The 19,390-nt window shown below is 32.4% G+C and overlaps 2 protein-coding genes across 5 annotated transcripts in view; one reads left to right on the top strand and one right to left on the bottom strand.

Annotated features, from left to right (window-relative positions):
* RUNDC3B (RUN domain containing 3B) overlaps nt 1-7,092 on the top strand; it is a 116,870-nt gene extending 109,778 nt beyond the window's left edge. For all 4 annotated transcript variants that reach the window (XM_052000924.1, XM_052000925.1, XM_052000922.1 and 1 more), the window contains one exon: nt 4,258-7,092. In XM_052000924.1, the coding sequence (XP_051856884.1) occupies nt 4,258-4,403 (146 nt within the window). In that variant the 3' untranslated portion in view covers nt 4,404-7,092. The remainder of the gene's footprint in view (nt 1-4,257) is intronic.
* A 2,907-nt stretch (nt 7,093-9,999) lies between these two features.
* Nucleotides 10,000-19,390, bottom strand: part of SLC25A40 (solute carrier family 25 member 40) — a 41,681-nt gene continuing 32,290 nt past the window's right edge. The window contains exons 9-12 of the mRNA XM_052000927.1: nt 18,789-18,870; nt 16,224-16,256; nt 12,065-12,145; nt 10,000-11,649 (exon numbers count right to left, since the gene is read on the bottom strand). Of these exons, the coding sequence (XP_051856887.1) occupies nt 11,513-11,649; nt 12,065-12,145; nt 16,224-16,256; nt 18,789-18,870 (333 nt within the window). The 3' untranslated portion in view covers nt 10,000-11,512. The remainder of the gene's footprint in view (nt 11,650-12,064; nt 12,146-16,223; nt 16,257-18,788; nt 18,871-19,390) is intronic.

The following is a 19,390-nucleotide window of genomic DNA, read 5'->3' as shown; positions in this document are numbered from 1 at the left end:
CATTGATGATCAGCCGACCATTAATTTGCAAGGATCTCCGCAAGGTGTTAATTTGATGAGATGCATGTGCACACTGCAACCTTCTTGTTAACTTAATATACCCATTTCTAGAAATCCTTCAAAGAATTATTTTAATGGTACATATTTTGAGCAAAGTATCTGACAGTTGGGTTAGGATATATGTGCATAAATTGATACATTGTGTGTGTGTACTTATTGGCTGTGCCTTTTTCTTTCTCCTCAGATCAAGATTTGAACTATCCCTGTTTTAGGCATGGAAAGCATAAACCAACTTTGTCTGATGACTCTCCTTAGTGCTAATTCCCTCATAAGGAAAGCTTTAACAAATCTGCAAATTTGTATTTGTAATACAAATGCTATGAAAGTCATAACTTACTGGCGCTCACTGCTAAGGAAAAAATTTATTCTCAAATGAGTCATTTACTCCAACTTTCAAGTAGCTGCATTTTATCAATGTGGCTGCTCCCATCACTGCCCCAAAGTACCAGTCCTCTTAAGACTTAGCAGGTGGTGGTAGAAAGTTGCCATCACAAAGAAATCTCATCACCTAGGTGATGAAAATCCAGCTCCTCAGACCTATATCCTGGTCCATAATCAAACCTGTACAATAAAATCTTGTGGAGTTTGTACTTTAACTTTCATAGTATTTTGAAAACCAGGGTCATCATTCATTCTGTGCAAAGGCATCTGACAACTTTTGTGGACATGTCATTTCATCTGTTTACACATACATATATGCATGTATACATACATATATGTATATACACACATATTGATGTCAAGTTATCATCGTTGGCACTAAATTCTATCATCAGAGTCTGGGGGCAAGGAGTAGATGCTAATTCATAATCTTTCTTGGGCAGTAATTAAATCAAGGACAAAATAGCCTTAGATGTAGAGACTTTGTCTTCCTTTCATTACATATCTTATTTTTCATTTTTTATACATTAGAGGAGCCATGTGCAGCTTTAGAAATAAGCATGACCACATGCCTCTTCTCAACAATGAGACGATTCAAGCCAGTTCCAATGATCTTGTGATGAAGAGAGCCATCTACACCCAGACAGAGGACTGTGGGAACCGAGAGTGGATCACAACATAGCATTCACTCTTTTTTGTTGTTTGTTTGCATTTTATTTTCTTTCTCATTTTTTCCCTTTTTGATTTATTTTTTCTTGTGCAGCAAGACAATTGTATAAATATTTATGCCTATATTTGATTTACATATATTTTTGTCGTGTTTAACATATATTGGATTACTTGCCATCTAGGGGATGGGTGGGGGGAATAGGAGGAAAAACGGGAACACAAGGTTTTGAAAAACCATCCTTGCATATGTTTTGAAAATAAAAAGTCCAATAAAATAGACACACACACACAAACACACACACACACACATAAAAAAATAAGGCTGACAAACTTCCTTGATGAAGATTTTACTGCTAAGGATACCCAGGACCAAAATATTGATAGTTTGTTATTGATTTTCCCTGAAAAAAAGATAACCTACCACATTACTAACTTTGGAGATCTCTCTTAAGATACTACAATAGTATTTTTTGAGAAACTTCAATTTTATGCTGTCAAATTAATGCTTTTACTAGATACACAAGACTTGTGATACAGTGAGGCAGCATAGCAAGACTCTGAGGTACCCTCAGAGAGGATAAACAATACAAAGCCATGCAAACAAGCATAAAAAGTTAAGTATGTTAACAAGTAGAATAGAGAGATGATGGCTTTTTCAAAAGTCCTCAGAGCTCATTAACAGGCAAACTTGGTTTATGCTTTCCATATGAACCCAGTCCCCTATCACAGATTTTAGAATCTTTACTTCTAAGCTTGGCTCAAATGCCATCTTCTACAGGAGGCTTTCCCTCATACCCAGATATATACAAAATGGTATATATTACTGTGTGTACATTTATCTTCCCCACTAAAATAAAAGCAAAGGCAGACATCTTTCTACCCACAGCTTCAGTACATCTAGCACCTAATCCTTGCTGAATGACTTCTTCTGCAGTCATTGATGAGGAACTTAAGGACCCAGGGAATTGTTGGCTCAGGCTTTATTAAAGCTAATGCCAGGCTTGGTGATCTAATTCGAAGCAAATCTTGCTACAGCAGAGCCTGAGCCACAGCCAATACTATCAATCCTGAATGATCAGGGCAAGGACTTCCAGCTGAAATTTGCTTTTAAATGACATGTTACCTCCCATTAGGGGAATACAGTGTTCTCTCACTTCTGTCCTCAGAAAGCACTTTCTTCAAAGCTCAATTCGAATCCAAGATGCCAGCCTTCATCTTCCTGTGTCTCACTGCCACCCATCATTTCATACTTTGTACTACCAATTTTTGAATTTTCTTCCCCTTGCCCCCATCCTAATACATTGGAAGCTTCTTGAAGGCAGACTCTTCTCCTTTTTCTGCTCACAGCATCTAGCATATGGCACTTTGTTAGAATCCTAGTGTTAACTCAATGGAATTGATACAATGCTTATTGGTTCACACATTAGAGCAAATCCTTGCAAGGTGTTAAACTTTTGAGAGTTCACGCATTAGCTCACACATCGGAGTTCACAAGTTCTGGAGATTCACAAGTCAGAAACCCACAATCCCACTCTCTCAGAGGAGGAGTCAACCTTTGGGTTCACATCTTTAAGAGATCATATATAAGAAGCTCTTAGAGCTTCAGTCAGTCAGTCAATTCGGGAGATTGACAAGCTAGAGACTGCAGTCGGGCAGAATGAAGGATTTGGAGGAGGAGAACCAAGATTCAGAGGGAGCTGGAGGCGACAAAGGACAAGTTGCAAGAGCTCTTGTAACCAAGCAGAGAGATAGACCTCTAAGAAAACTAACCGGGCTATTTTGGAAGATACAATAAAAGACTGTACTTAAATCCCTGACTGCGCTTGAAGTGATTATTGATTGGAACTGAAACTAAGACTACCTCCAGGAAACCTCCCCAAGAAACCTGCACCCAGAGAACGATCGTATATTATAAAAAAGAAGAGAACACCACATTTGTTAGTTGTAGTTATAGCTCTGGTCTCACCAGATCAAGCTCAACATGCTCCAGAAAAAACATAAATTCGCTTTCATAGCACGGTGTTCAAAACAACTTTGTGGGAGAAGTATTGCAGCATTAGGTGAGGAAACTGAAGATCGCAAAGGCTAAGTCACTCGCTTATGATCATACAGTATCTGAGCCAGGCTTCTGACTCTGATCATTCAATAAACATTAAGTGCCAAAGGACTGTGCCAAGTGCTGAAAAGAGGCAGAAGACAGTCTCTGTCCTCAAGAAACTTACAATCTATTGGGGAGACAACATGCAAACAAATATATAAAGAACTAGCTGTATACAGGAAAAATTGGAAATAAGTAAAAGAGAAAAAGAGCTGGAATTAAGAGGGGATTTCCCTCCTATAAAAAGTGGATTTTAGGTAGGACTCAAAGGAAGCTAGGGAGTGGGGAAGAAGGAAGAATATTCCAGCCATGGTGGGGAACAGCCAGATAAAATGGCTGAAACTGAGAGATGGTCTTGTTTATCAAACAACCAAGAAGCCACTGTCACAGTATCCAAAAGTATGTGCCAAGGAGTGCTATGTAAGAAGCCTGGAAAGAAGGGGTTAAGTTATTTTGTATTTGTTCTTGAAGGAAATATCGAGTTTGAGTAGGATGGTAACATGATTAGACCTCTACTTTAATTAAATCACTTTAATGACTGAATGGAGAATGGGTTGAAGTGAGGAGAGAGTGGAGGCAGGCAGACTCACTAAAAGGCTATTGCAAAAATCCAGGCTTAAAATCCAGTAAACTATAATCATCTTTTTGTAACCTTTCTAAAATTCTGATTCTGTGAAGCTTACTTAGGATATAAAAGGCTCCCAGATGCTCTGCAGTTTTAGTATTATCCTATCTGAATTCTCTTCCTAATTAAACTTTCCTTTTTTTTTTTTTTGGGGGGGGGGGTGTGAGGGAAGGGCTTTTGAATATAGAAAATATTTCAAAATTATACCACATCTCAAATTTGTGAAAAATAGATATCTTTTTTGACAGGGTTTTAATAGTAATGTTGAAAATAGTGAAAGCTAAAATCTGTAGCTGTAGCAGGCAATGTAGTATTGTAGTGACATCTCCACTAGCAGGATTTTTAAATGTGGCAGTTCTTAAAGACATTTTTGCAGGCTAATTTTTTAAGTGACTTATAATTTTTATAATTCTCTGAATTCCAGGTAAAGAAGATACTCCTTCATTACTTGGTCTCTGTGGCTCTCTGACCTCGGTTGCAAGTTATAAATCTTTAACAAGTCTGAAATCAAGTGACTACCTTGCAAGTCCCACTACAGAGATGACAAGTCCAGGCCTAACTCCTTCCTGAACAGCGAATGTGATGGCAACCAGAAAAGATCTCTTATGTTACATACATTCAGTCTACATTCCATGGGTTTGACTGCCGGGGTTTGACTGCAAATAGTTATATGCTTTTTTTTTTTTTTTTTTAAAGATTTCATTTATATTCTCTTATTTAGAAACCAGTTCATATACTCTCAATGAAGAATGTCTTAATTTCTCCAATAAATGTACAATTTTTAAAGGTGAACTGATAAAAGATTTTAACAAATTTAAATCAGATAGCGTCCCAAATAATTAAGGTGTGGCAAAATGCACACACTCTTCAAGTGATTTTTCACATGTTTATTTAAATATTTAGCTACTAGAACCTGAGTTCATGGGATTTAAACAAAGCATTTTCATGGATTAATGCCGATGGCATATTAAAGGAGAAATGATCCCCAAAGAGGGCCAAGATAAGGCAGTTGTATGCCTCGGACAAGTCTGAAAAGTCTATGCCCTGTGTTATTGCCCACTGGAGACATTGTGCCTCCATGTAACACATCTTTGCATACCCCCAAATCGATACCTATATGGATGGCTTGGAAAGTAAACTTTTCTGGCATAGTGTTTTTTAAAAAATGGTACTCCTTGCCCTAGTCCTCCATGACCCAGGGTGAGTTGAGACCTCCTACCTGCCTCTCCATAGTTTAGCTGTAGCTTCACAACTTCAGGTTTTTCATTAAATTCTTGCAGTAATCCAACACTTTTAAAGTCTTCTAGTGTATGATTAAGATTGTCAGAATTGTTCAGATTTTGAAGAAGCTTATTCAATTAATTTAAAAATACTTTTCAGTTTTTAACATTTACCAGTTGATACTGACATTCCACTTTACCTTTTATAAATTTTATAGACATTTACCTTTTTAGACAGTTGATAACGATTTGATAAGGTCCATGAAAAACGGATTTATAATAAGATAGATGCACTTTAGGGAAACGATTAACTAACCAAGTAACCTTGGACAGGTTTCCCTGAAATTTTCTAAAAACATTAACTGGTAAATTGCCATGTGTATACACACACACACACACACACACACACACACACACACACACTCCAAAAGGAAAACTGTAAAAAGATGGGGAAAAAAAATAGAAATAATTTGGATGGATGGCTTAAATTTAAACATACCTGATAACATCATATATACCATGCTAAAGTTTTTTCTCTCCAATGTTAAATAGCAATAAAGTATATTTTTTCCAGGCTTTATAATTAATTACACTATTCCATTCATTAAAAACAAAATTATTAATAAATTTTGCTCCATATTTCAAATGATAATATTAACCTATGTGACATTGGGCTTTCTGATAATCAATATTCTCATCTCTGAAATAAATTTGGACTAAATCTTATAACATTTTATAATTAGCACTCACATTTTGTTATATAGAAGTAGAGAGCTTATTATAAATAAGTCCAGGAATACTTTTTGAGGCTTCAGTTTCCATAGCTTCAAGTAATCACTTATTTACATATCCCACTATACTAATTTAGAGTTATAAATAGATGATTTCTTTCCCATAGCTGCTTTTTGTTTGGGATGGGGGGGTGGGGGGGAAGTATAGTGTATATTTTGTTGTGCCAAAGAAGTTTTAAAAATTGTTTACATGAAGTTACTGAAATACTGGAAACTTCATATCTTTGTTTTTAGATGGCATTTATTTATGATAGATGTGAGTGATTTATATTTTAAAATACAAAGTAATATAGGACTTTTAAGTACTTGGCACTACTCATTTGCTTTATTTCCATGAAAAAATAATTGGAATAACAAAAATTTAACCCAATTATTCTTTGAAGTACAAAGCAAACAAATGTGGGAATTTATTGAGTTACTTAGATGTTATTTGACCACTCTAATAATTTACACTAAAAATAAATAATAGTTGTAGGTGGAATAGGCTTATATTGTATGATTTAAGAAGGAAAAAAAAAAAAAAGAAATACTGACGTTAAAAAAATTTAAATCCCTTCCATCTCTTATAATGATAACTTACAATTTAAGCTACCTTGATACAAAAGAAGGATTTAAGAGCAGTTTTAATAGCAGCAGTAGGGGCAGTGTAACCAAATAGCTGCCTACTTAATTTTGCCTTGGTCCTGGATTAATAGTACTACTTTCACAAGATCTGCCACAGAGAATGATATCACTTAATTGTAATTATCAACCTACCTTTATGACATTCTATTTTTAGGTTATTTATTAAATAACTGATTTGCATACATTTTTAGTATACAGAAAAAGGTGGAATCCTTAAAAGTGTTCAGATTTTATTTAATGGATATGATCAACACCTTGTGCATTCTTATATTTTACTGTGTGCAGAATTAAACATTTTTCTTCACCCATCATATAAAAGACACAATCACAGTTTTTTACTTCTGTCATGCTCCCTTTCTCGGAGCTCTTAGAGTAAAGTTCATTTGCTCTTGTGGAATTTCAGCTTTCTACATAAGTCATTTCATATTAGTCATAGAATTTATAGTTGTCTGTGCATGAGGAAACTGATTGTATGTCTCAAGCCTCAGTTTTAAGTGGCAATGTTCATTGTTCAGGAAAAAAAAAATACCATGAATGTTGAATTAATGCCAAAACTTGTATGGTGTATTTTGTTGCCTTGATATATATTTGTTGCATGTAAATTAAATATTTTATAGCCATCAATAGTGACTTTTTTCCTTTGTTTCTACAAGCTAATCCTAAACAGAATATAAAATACGGGAAGAATTTACTGTTTCTTATTTTTAATGGGTATTTATTTGGAGAACTACATTTCAACACAAGTAAAAACTCAATTATCATGTATTTATTTTAAGCAAGATATTAACAAGCTATTACTGCTTAGTGATGTGAGAGCTAAGGCTTGGGATTGACAAGAGCTTTAGATTAGATAACTGGTAAATCTTGTTATTTATTGTCTAATGATGGTGGTGCTAACCTAGCAAAAAGAACTTAATCAAAAGAAGAGGATTCTTCTTGGTCCAGCTTTGCTACTGCTCAGCTTTATAACCCTAAGTCCCCCAGTGTCTATTTCTTTGGTTTCTGAAATCTTTAATAAAATGAACTAGTTATAAACATTCTTTGGATAAAAAAAATACTTCTAAATTTGAGTTTATTTTCTTGCTTCCTGAGACAAAGTGATAACAAGGTAACATTTTGTCCATTTTTGTCCTATCTGTGGTTTCCAGTTGGACTTATATTTGTGAGTATGAGCAAAATTCAAAAGCTGCCAAAATCTCTGTTCCTTCAGCTTTAGAATAAGGATAATAATACCCAGGATTTCCACCTCAGGGATATTATGAGGACTAAATGATAAGCATTTATTTTTAATAATAAACTTTACTGTTTCAAATGGATGAAAATGACTTAAAATTTCCATTTAACTTTAAAAGAAAATAACCCTAACATAAAGTGCCTATAACATTATAGACTCTTCAAATAAGAAATGATGTGTGTTGGTTTCTCTTTACCAAAACATTAAATGCTTAAAAATGATCATCCCAAAGTGCGTCACTTGGCTTTCTTGAGTGAAGGGAGAAAAGTCTACTTTTGCAACATTTGTCTCTCTTGAAACATGTTAGAAATCAGGGAACAAAGATTATTCAGCTGTCATAGTGCCATATTTCAGAGTATAGTTCACGCAAATCAAAGATTTTCTATTATTTTAAAGAGGTCTCCTATATAGAATAGAAAAATTAAAAATTACTTAAAACTGATGTCTTAACATTTACACAATTATGGAGCCAAGTGGAAACCTTAAAATGACGCACTAAATCAAGCTTCAGGTGATTTTTTTTTTCTGGAATTCTCCTCTCCAAAAGGAATAGTTTAAACCAGAAAAGGATTTATATTAGGATAAATAAGCATAATGAATCTAATCTAACAAGAACGATTATTTTTAAGCAGGTACTCCCTTATATAAATAAAACTATTCAATCTAATCTTTGGAGAAAAAACTTTTTCTTCTTGAAACAAACCATATTTAAGGATATGCAATTAAAAACAATCAGACTTTTCATTAATTCACTAAGAAAATTAGCATGCATGGTGTACACTTTAAAGAAAGGAAAATTGATGATATTCCTGGAATGACATAGCTGATCATCAATCACCTGAATTCATCAAAAGTCAAGAATATGAGCATAGCACTCCACTGATTAGACAATGTTTATATAATTTCTTCAATAGAAGTGAATACCAAAGGCTTTTTTTTTTTTTTAAGTATCCTTCTTTGCCTCTAAACCATGAAAGAGATAGATTGTGGTCATGTATTCACAAGCAATTAACCCTTACTTGCTAAAAGCATATTATGTCTTCAATTAAAAGGTGAGACCTTTATTCCCATTAAATTCCATTTTGTTAAATTGGGTGCAAAGTGTAGAGGGCCAAAACTCTGAAAAAAAGTGTGCTTGAATCAGACAAGAGAACACTTAAAGCTAATTACCTACTCAATGTAAGACAATAGTTCTATAAGCACATATTTAGATGATGGCTCCCCTCACCATTGGTGCTTACTGAATGGGTGGTAGTGAGAGAATCTTAGGCAAGGATTGGAGGGCTGAGGGAGAGAAGTTAGACCACTTGGCTGTAGGGCAAGGAAAAGAGAGGCTGGAGAATCTGGACTCCAGAATCCAAGATATATATTTGGTAAGCCTCGTGGCAGCTTGCTTGCCTCCTTCACTCCTACCCCTAAAGATCAAGGACTTCGATTTATTCTGACTCTGGCTGATGCTGAGGCCATCCAGGGAGCTAGCCCATACTTTATAGGAAAGTTCTCCAAGTCCTGTCTGTCAGATGTCCTATATCACTACCTGTAGCTTTGTTCAGAGTCCACTTTGAAATGAAGATGGTTCTGACAGCACAAAGTGCTAGCACTCTCTATCTCTTTCTATTATTTTGTATAAATTGACCTGTTGTTATGGTATATCCTCTCAGGAGATCTGAGTCTTTGAAGATGAGGACTGTTTTCTCTTTATATCCCCTTCTCTACCACATGTAATATGGGATTACCACATTACTTCATACATACACACATACACCGTGTATTATACAGGATTAGTAAATAACTTGTTAAATCCATCTGAATTCAAGAAAATTTTCTATTTTTCCTCTGTAGAAAATGATAGGGCTTAGATCTAGAAAGGGCTTAAGCTTGTCTGGTCCCTAACTTTACAAAGCAGGAAACTGAAGTCCAGAGAAATTTAGTAACTTAACTTAAACTTATACAACTTAGCCATGTTTTTAAAAATAACTGCTAATTATACTAAAAACAATGCAAGGTAAATAGAAAGATGAAATTTTGTTTATCTCTCATATTTACCCATTTGGTTAAACTTGAAATACACACAGGAGAAAAGATTATCACTTGAAAACATAGATTTATAAATTTTCTTCATTCCACTATCAATGCAAATAGAAAAAAGAAAACTGTGTGATGAATGCCAATAAGTATTTTAAGCTTATTAGTAAGTGGTAATCTAGATAAACCAACCTGGTGTAAACACATATCATTCATATAGCTGGTCTGCACAAAATTTCAAGATATTGTCACTAAAAAACATTACAGAAAACTTAAGAAAGGAAGCAAAATATTTAATGAAAATGAGTTAAAAACAAATCAACATAGGATGAAATAAAATACACACATGGTTACATTCAAAACTTAGAGATAAAAAATTATTTTTAGCAAAATATGTGAACTTTCTTAGTTTAGTATAGAATACATTAATTTCCTAACTCTTTACCAGATAATATTTAAATACATACCATCTCCTTCAACTATTCCACTTTGAAATGTTTCACAATTTCATTAAAAATATTTAAAGTGCTTTTCTCATAACATAAATTATTTTGAAGAAAAAAAAATCTCTGCTACTTTTTATTTTGTCATTATAGCATATTTTCACTTTGACATTTAGTCACACACTATTGGATTAAAAAAAAAATTTTCTTTAAAAAGAAATCCCGCCACCCCTGATTATTGCTTATTTTTAGTCAGCCTACTAATATGAAATGCAATAATCTGTGGAATCTGTAAGCAACATGAAAATATTTAGTCACTGATGATAATTTCTATCATATTAGATAGAATAAGCCTACAAAATTGAGCTGGAAAAAACAATGAAAATAACAATGATACCTATTAATCACAGAATAAAAAGCACAAGACTTCTTCTGTACATTAAATATAATGTAGTCTTTAAGTGTAAAACTGAATGTGTAGAAACAGAAGCATTAGAAAGCATTGAAAAACTTCCTTTTTACTTCTTCTACCTCAACTGCAGTAGGACCTAAAAGTACCCTACTTAGTTCTCAGCAATTATCCATATCACAAATAGGTTCAACTTATCTGAATCAAATAGAGGAGTAGTTTTCTAAAGCAATACATCCTGTGCTGCTCTCCCCAATTAGGATGAATTACAATATGAAATAAGCAAGAAATTTCTAAGAACAGTATCCATATTCTTCAAAATTGGCAGAACACAACAAAAGATATATAACTTTTGCTTAGAGTAGCAAAAAAGGATTATTTCTGGACATAAAATAATCATGGTTTGTCAGCAGAAATCCTAATATGAATAGGGGCCCCAAGACAAAAAATTTAAGGAACATCAGAATTAAAACTAAAAACACAGTGGTAATATTTGGCAACTACAAGTATGGCGTCATTTGATAACTGGCATCCGCTTCCATATAAAAAATACATATTTGTGCACATGATTAAGATTTGAACAGAAGACTTATTATTAGCCTTTTCTCTTTAAACACTTCACTCCTATCATGGTTTAGATAAAGTTAATAGATTCAGAGGAGACAAAAGGTAACAAAAGAAAATGTGGAATTCAATAAAAAATTCTTGCTGTTTCATCAAGCTTTTCTCTTATCCTTTGTAACTGTCTCACCAGAGTTATGGACACCCAATAAAGAATTTTCTAAAACTCTCCCAAAGATAGGACAACATAGAAAACTTGTTCTTAAATTAAAATTAGAATTGTGAAATACTTTCTTTAAAATAAAGATATTTAAAAATAGAACTGAAGTTTGCACATTTCTGAGAATCTTCCAACCAATAATGTGACAATAATTATTTCAAGACCAATGCAGAGGTATGGATCTCCTGATTTTTGAGGTTTTGTTGAAGGAAAAAAGTTTTTCCAAATTCATATGTACTGACCATAATGGCACAAGCAGGAGCAACTTTAATTAACCGGGGAATTAGTCCTGAAAAAAAATCAAGAAAATAAAAATATAATTTTCTTCTTTTTTAAATGATAAATGACATTTGATTTGGTAAGTTATATTAAATTACTTACCATGCATTATGTGAAGAATTCTGAGCAAAAATAGAAATCTAATGATTTACAATTCCTTTACATTATGCTGTATTCCCTTTAATGTAAATAACTCATTAAATATTAACAGAATAAATCTCTGCCCAATTAGTTATTAGAAATATGTAATAATTATAAATTATCTAAGTTACTTGATATCAACTTCTAATGTTTCAATTTATTAAAAAAAGGGAGGGAAAATAAATGTGGGTAATACTATTTCTGAAATTTGATAAATTTGGAATTTGAAGAATTTAAAATATTCTATTTAAAATTTTTTCAGTGATTGAAAATTTGAGATTTACCTGCAAATAAGCCAGAAATTCCATCTTTAGAAATAATCTGCTTCATAATGTTCCATGTTGATGTGGATACAGGGTTTTGACCTTTATAAACATTAAAATGAAAAATATTGTTATGAAGTACTTATTCATTTCTTCTATTTTAGCTATAACAATTAACATTTGTTATATCAACAATGTACCAATGTACAGAGAATGTAGGAGATTATTTGAAAGATTGAAATGATGTGCAAATGAATAAATATAGCATTTATTATGTGCAAAGTAGGTCAGTTAGGTGATCTTGTGAATAGAATGCTGGGCCTAGAGTCAAGAGGATTTATCTTGCCGAGTTCAAATCTGGCCTCAGACTCTTACTGGCTCTGGGTCAGTCACTTTACTCTGTTTCTTAGTTCCTCATCTATAAATTGAGCTGGAAATGGAAATGGCAAACAACTCCATATCTTTGCCAAGAAAACCCTAAATGGGATCACGAAGAGTTGGATAGAACTGGAAAATTGCTGAATCACAACAAAATGTGCCAAAGACTGAAGTGAGTCCAAAGAGAAAAAGAAAGACAATCCCTGCTCTTTAGGAGCTCACGCTCTAATAAAGTGAGATAATACATATAGGGCAAATGGGAAAAACTCAGGGTTCCCAGTGGTGTAGTGTCAACCGGACTGGAACAGCCTTTAATCCATAGGTAGCTGGTGCTGAACACAGCAGTCTAGAGACAGGAGAATCAGGACCCCCACTGCTCCTCCAGTCTTCTCTGTGAGACCAAGCAGAGGAGTCTAATCTTTCTTCCATAAGACTGTCTTTCAGATGTTCTTGTCTATAGACTAACTTCTCTCAATTCCTTTATTTTATCTCCATTTCCTTAACTATCCTGATTACTCTCCTGTGGTTGTTCTCAATCTTGTCAATGTTCTTCCTGAAATATATGTACAAAGTATATACTAAGACTTTTTTTTTTTCTGGACATGGACAAGGAAGAAATGTTTTGCTTCCATATTTATTACAAGGATTTAGCTTGTCTTTTTCAATTAGAAGGAGGAGGTATGCAGAGAAAGACTGATTTTCGTTACTGGAAACAAATAATAAAATGTTGTTCCAAGAAACAAACACTCCAGATGCGATCTAAACAAATAAATTCTGTTTCAGATGCTGTGCTTTTTAATACAGTCCAAAACTATGTTTTTTGACTGCAGTATGTATTTAACATACAATTTATTAAAATCCCAAGATATTTTTCAAATGAACTTTCTCTTCATCATACACACACACACACACACACACACACACACATATACATACATACACTTTTGAAGATCATTTATGAATCTAAGCTAGATTTATACTTCCTCTATTAAATTTTATTTGGCCCATCATTCTAAGTTTCTTGAGATGTTTTTGAATCCTACACATTCCTTTCTAGCTTTCTGTCTTCTAAAAATTGTGATAAACATGCCATCTATACTTTCATTCAAATTGCTGATAAATACAACTCAGGCAAGTCTGAGAGGCCTCCCTATAAAGTGACATTGCTCCATTAATGACTACTCCTTGGATCTTTTTATTCAATCAGTTAAAATCTTATTGACTACAATACTATCTAATCCAAATACCTCAATTTGGTCCAGAAAGATATGAAAGACTTGATTATTTTTTTAATTTTTAATTTATTTTATTAAAAAAACAAAATAGAAAAACAGAAAAACAGAAAATGAAAAAAAAAATTGTCAAGTGCCCAGCAGAACATCAGGAAGGATTTGAAATATTTAACAATAAATTACCAGTCCAAGAAAGGATATATAATAGTACAAGAGATTAAATTCAAAGTGCCCATCTTTTCTTTACTTCCTTATAGATTATTTCTTTGTTCTCCATTGTGAATTTCTTTTTTTCCCCTTTCAGCCTCCCCACCTCTCCCAAGCAGGCTATAATTAAGCAAAGATACACACACACACACACACACACACACACACACACACACACACGTATATATATATATATATATCTATATACTTATCTACCCACACATCTACACATACAGAACATGCATACATATCTACATATACTCAGACACACATACAATTAAATATACACATACATTTGCCCATATGTAAACATGCATCTAAAACAATACTAATATGGCTGACATATAATGTAGATTTCTTTCTTGTCCCTGCCAACTCTTCTACCTTAATTCTGCTCCTTAATTTTCCTTGCTATTACTTAATCTTTTCCCACCCATGGATCTTTCCCTTGTCTTCTTCCCTCACCCACTACTTCCCCACCTGCCTCTCTCTCTCTCTTTTCCCTTAGAGGTCTTCAAGCAAAGACTGGATACACTTGTAAGTTTTGTTATAGAAAAAAAAAAAAATTGTCAAGTGCCCAGCAGAACATCAGGAAGGATTTGAAATATTTAACAATAAATTACCAGTCCAAGAAAGGATATATAATAGTACAAGAGATTAAATTCAAAGTGCCCATCTTTTCTTTACTTCCTTATAGATTATTTCTTTGTTCTCCATTGTGAATTTCTTTTTTTCCCCTTTCAGCCTCCCCACCTCTCCCAAGCAGGCTATAATTAAGCAAAGATACACACACACACACACACACACACACACACACACGTATATATATATATATATATATACTTATCTACCCACACATCTACACATACATAGAACATGCATACATATCTACATATACTCAGACACACATACAATTAAATATACACATACATTTGCCCATATGTAAACATGCATCTAAAACAATACTAATATGGCTGACATATAATGTAGATTTCTTTCTTGTCCCTGCCAACTCTTCTACCTTAATTCTGCTCCTTAATTTTCCTTGCTATTACTTAATCTTTTCCCACCCATGGATCTTTCCCTTGTCTTCTTCCCTCACCCACTACTTCCCCACCTGCCTCTCTCTCTCTCTTTTCCCTTAGAGGTCTTCAAGCAAAGACTGGATACACTTGTAAGTTTTGTTATTGAAAAAAAAAAAATCCAATTGCAAGTTTGGATTAGGATGGTCACTGAGAATCCCTTTCAACTCTGAAAAGTCTGTTTCTATGACTGTAGAGTTCAATAATAATAATGATAATCATTTTGTAATCTTCACAGTAAGATACTTAATTAAATTATATGCAATACATATAGAATACATTAGAAAAATTCCTATCAAAAAATGTTAACTAAAAAGTAAACTTTCATCTGAAAAACTCACTTATGGAACCTCATTCTCAGAAGGTGGTACATAAAACATCATTGTATGTGAAAGTATTATTATGAAATATAGTAAAGATAATAAACCAATCTAATAGCACTAACAAGTTTTTTTTTTTTGATAGCTACTTCCAAAAGGAAAAAAAACGTTAATGAGAAAGTATTTATTCTGTAAATAATCATGGAATCTTCACTTCCTAGGTCAAAGCTGAAATTTACTTTAATATAAAAATTAAATTCAGTTTACTTTACTTCAATAACTATAAGAAAGTTTATTTATGAAATAAGTATATTGCTGACCAAATTAAATTCAACCCAAAATTATGTGTATGTTTTATCAGCTAAGCAAAAATAGGTTAAAAATAAAATGCATGGCGTGTCAAAAGTAAAAGTAAGAAGCAACATTGGCCATATATAAAGGTAATCACTGAAGAGATGCCAAAAAAGATGGAGCTAGCTCTCTGGAATCCCTTAAAACTGTCATTGATGTCTCTCTCTCTGTGTTTTAAATATCACACTCACTTCCTGTTCTCTCCCTTTTAAGTTAGGATTTGCCAACTCCAAATAGCATGGGAAATAGCCCAGAATACCCCATCTCACAAATCAAAGGGAGATGCATTTCCTCCCTTCTTGCCCAAGGAGCGAGATTGATCATAGTAATTATATAGCAATCAGCTTCATCTTACTGTGTTTGTTTATATTACTACTGTTATTGTGCAAATACATTTTCCTACAATTATTTTTACTGTTTATCACTTCATATTAATGTCATATTTCTCTGAAATCCTCATAAACATAATTTCTTAGGGAACAATACCATACATTACATACATACCACTATTTGTTCATCTATTCCCCAGTGAATGAACATTCACTTCATTTTGTGTTTTTGCTGCTACAAACAATTTGATACACATAGGACCTTTCTTCTTTTTACTTACTCTCTTTGGGATGCATGTCCTGGAATGGGATCTCTGAGTCAAAAAAATATGAATATTCAAGTTAGTGACTTTTCTTACATAATTCTAAACTATTTTCTAGAATTGTTGAACCAATAAACAGATCTACTAAGAGTTTAGTAGTGTGTCACTCCTTCAGTAATCCATGTAATTATTTTTTAAATTATCATTTCCATCTTTTATCATTTTTCCAATATCATGGTTATGAGAGGAAACCTCAACTTTTTAAAATTTGTATTTCTTATATTACTAGTAAACTGGAGCATATATAATCCCTGATAGTTTGTAAAATTTTTCTATGAAAATTATTTGACTATATGTATCTTAGGAAATATACTTTAAAAGGGGTTTTTATATTCTGATAATTCCCTTTATATCTTGGATATCACTTTTGTTAGAGTTATTTGATGCAAAGATTTATTTTTTAATTGACTGTTATCTTTGTATAAAATACAAAAATAACTCTTAATGTACTGATTAGATATCTGCCTGAAAGCTTTTTAGCTTTATCTAGTTTAATCTTTCATGGCTACCTCTATTTCTGGATTTGTTTTAGAATTCTTTCTAGAGTTGTGAAAGATATCTCTTTTAATTGTATTATAATTTTTAACATAATCTTTTATATTTAGGTTGCATATTCATTTGGATCTTATTGTGATTTAAGGTATTATAAGCTGATCTACACTTATTTATCCAGCAAGGTGTGAGGTCCTTTAAAAAATAATAATCTTAATTTTATTTTTTACAGTAGACACTATTTTTTTTCAGTTTGAAATCCTCTCCTTTCCCCCAGAAGCTGTCAATAAGGAGGGAAGCAAAACAAAACCTATTACAAATAGGTATAGTCATGTTAAACAAAATTCCTACTTGGCCATGTTAGGGAAAAAAGGAGGGAAGAGAGAAAAACAAAACAAAACAAAAAAACAACTGTTTCACTCTGCATTCTGAGTCCATCATTTCTGTATATGGAAATGAACAGCAAGTTTTATCACAAGTATTTCAGAATTGTGGTGGGTCATTCTATTTATCAGAATGACTAAATCTTTCAAAACTGACCATCTTTACAATACTGCTGTTACTATGTAGATTGATCTGGTTCTGCTCACTTTCTGAGACCATTTCCAGCTTACTCAATGATTACAGATAGGAGATATGATCTAATCAATTAGCAATATCTTTCCCCAAAAAAATTATTTTAGGAATGAGAAGAAAAAGGAGTAATGGATGATACCTGAATCTAGTAAATAACCCCAAAACTTTAACTTGTATTTATTAATTTTATTAAAACATTAACTTAAACCTGTAAATTAAGAGTTTAGGTAATGAATGCTATGATTTTAACAACTGGTTTTTTTTCTTAGTAGTAGTTTTCTTAGTAGAAAACACCTAAGAAATTAAACATATAGTATATTTTAGATGCTTGATCATAGATTTAAGAATGGCAGGGACCTTAGAGAGCTTACATTTTATTTACAATTCCAAGATGGTATCATATAAGTCCCAGCTTCTCAAACTGGGTTTGCAATCCCATAGTCATGTAACTGAATGTGGGGATTGCAAAATTATTATTTATTATCAGCAAATATTTTATTTGTGTACCTATATAAGTACCTACTTTTGCATATATCGATGTCTTTAAAAAAAAACCACAAATAAATCTTCCCCTCCATTTTTTTAATATATTTTTTTTATGTGAACTATATTATGTAATACTAGTTGCTTGTGACAATATTTTTCTATACTGTAAATTTGATTCTAGGTTTTATCAAAAATAAAACAAAAAAAATTCTAGTATGTAACCCCTTGTGTAAGGGTATTTTTTCCCCCCTCAAGTTTACTTTGAAGACTATACCTAAAGTTTTGAAGACTAAGAAACAATCTTTAAACTAACCACTCCCCAATCTAACAGAAATATTGCTAGCAGAAATAATATGTAGAAAAGATCGCTAGGTTGCAGTCCTTCTGGAAGGAACCATTTTTTTTTAAGTAAAAAATGGGCAGGAAAACAGGAAAAACACTATGTACCAAAGTGAAAGGAAAAAAAAGAAAATAAACTAATGCAGAGAATAGAGAAAATATTTCCTTACATTCCCCATATATATTCCCTTCCTCATATGTTGGTTTACCTATTATTGATATTAAAAAAAAAATAGGAAAGAAAGAAAATAATAGAAGGTTGGGTTATAAAAACAGAAAAATGATAAATATCATTAAAACCTCCAATTTTAACCTCATAGATGTTCTTTTTGTAATCATTCTACATACAAATGTGGGATTTGCTTAATGAGAATTTTTAAAATTAAAATTTAACATCTGTTAATTTAATATTAACTGTGATTAATGGGACAAATAACAAAAAAGGAAATACATTTAGCATATTAAACTAAAATTTATCAGATAAGCATATGAAAACAGAAGACTTTTTTTTATTTCAAATTTCCTAACTAGGTTATTCTATATAACAGAATATATCCACTCAAATAGGAGAACAGAAAAAATCTTTAAGGAATAAATATTTTTAAAAATTGAAAGAGGCATAACACTTACCTTGAGGAAAATCATATTTCCAAAGTTTGGTTTGTCTGTGTGTTTTTACGACATCAAATGGTAAAGTCACAATAGATGCAATCTATCAAAAAATAAACCATTAATTATTCTTTATTTTTAAATAGTGTATTAACAGTAACATTTCTGCTTCCCTTCCCCCAGATACCAGAATTTGTACAATTAATAAATTATTTAACATGAATAATTTTAAAAATCCTAAACTTGGGACTATTCAAATAAGACAGGAGCAAAAAAGATAAATGTTATCTTCAAATAGAAAGTAAGCATCATTCATAAAGTGATAAGTTTTGATTCTTTCATTAGTACCATTGACCACTAGAAATGGAGGAAGATAAAATATTTTTAAAAGAATAATTTCTTCTAACTTGAAATAAGGCAAAGGAAAAAACAAAGCTAGAAAATGAACTTCTTATATAATAATAGTGTGACATTCTCATCTTATTTCAAAAGATATCATCTTACTTTTCCAACAAAAAGTTTTTTATTAAATGAAAAATATTTGAACTTTCTGTACTGGATGCCTTTTCTAATAGGAAGTGTAGAAAAAGACTGGTGACATTTAATATATAATCCCAAGGTCA

Source organism: Antechinus flavipes, chromosome 5 (assembly GCF_016432865.1).
Source record: "Antechinus flavipes isolate AdamAnt ecotype Samford, QLD, Australia chromosome 5, AdamAnt_v2, whole genome shotgun sequence".
NCBI classification, from domain to species: Eukaryota; Metazoa; Chordata; class Mammalia; order Dasyuromorphia; family Dasyuridae; genus Antechinus; species Antechinus flavipes.
The sequence above is the reverse complement of the archived record's forward strand: the minus strand, read 5'-3'. Positions and strand labels throughout refer to the sequence as shown.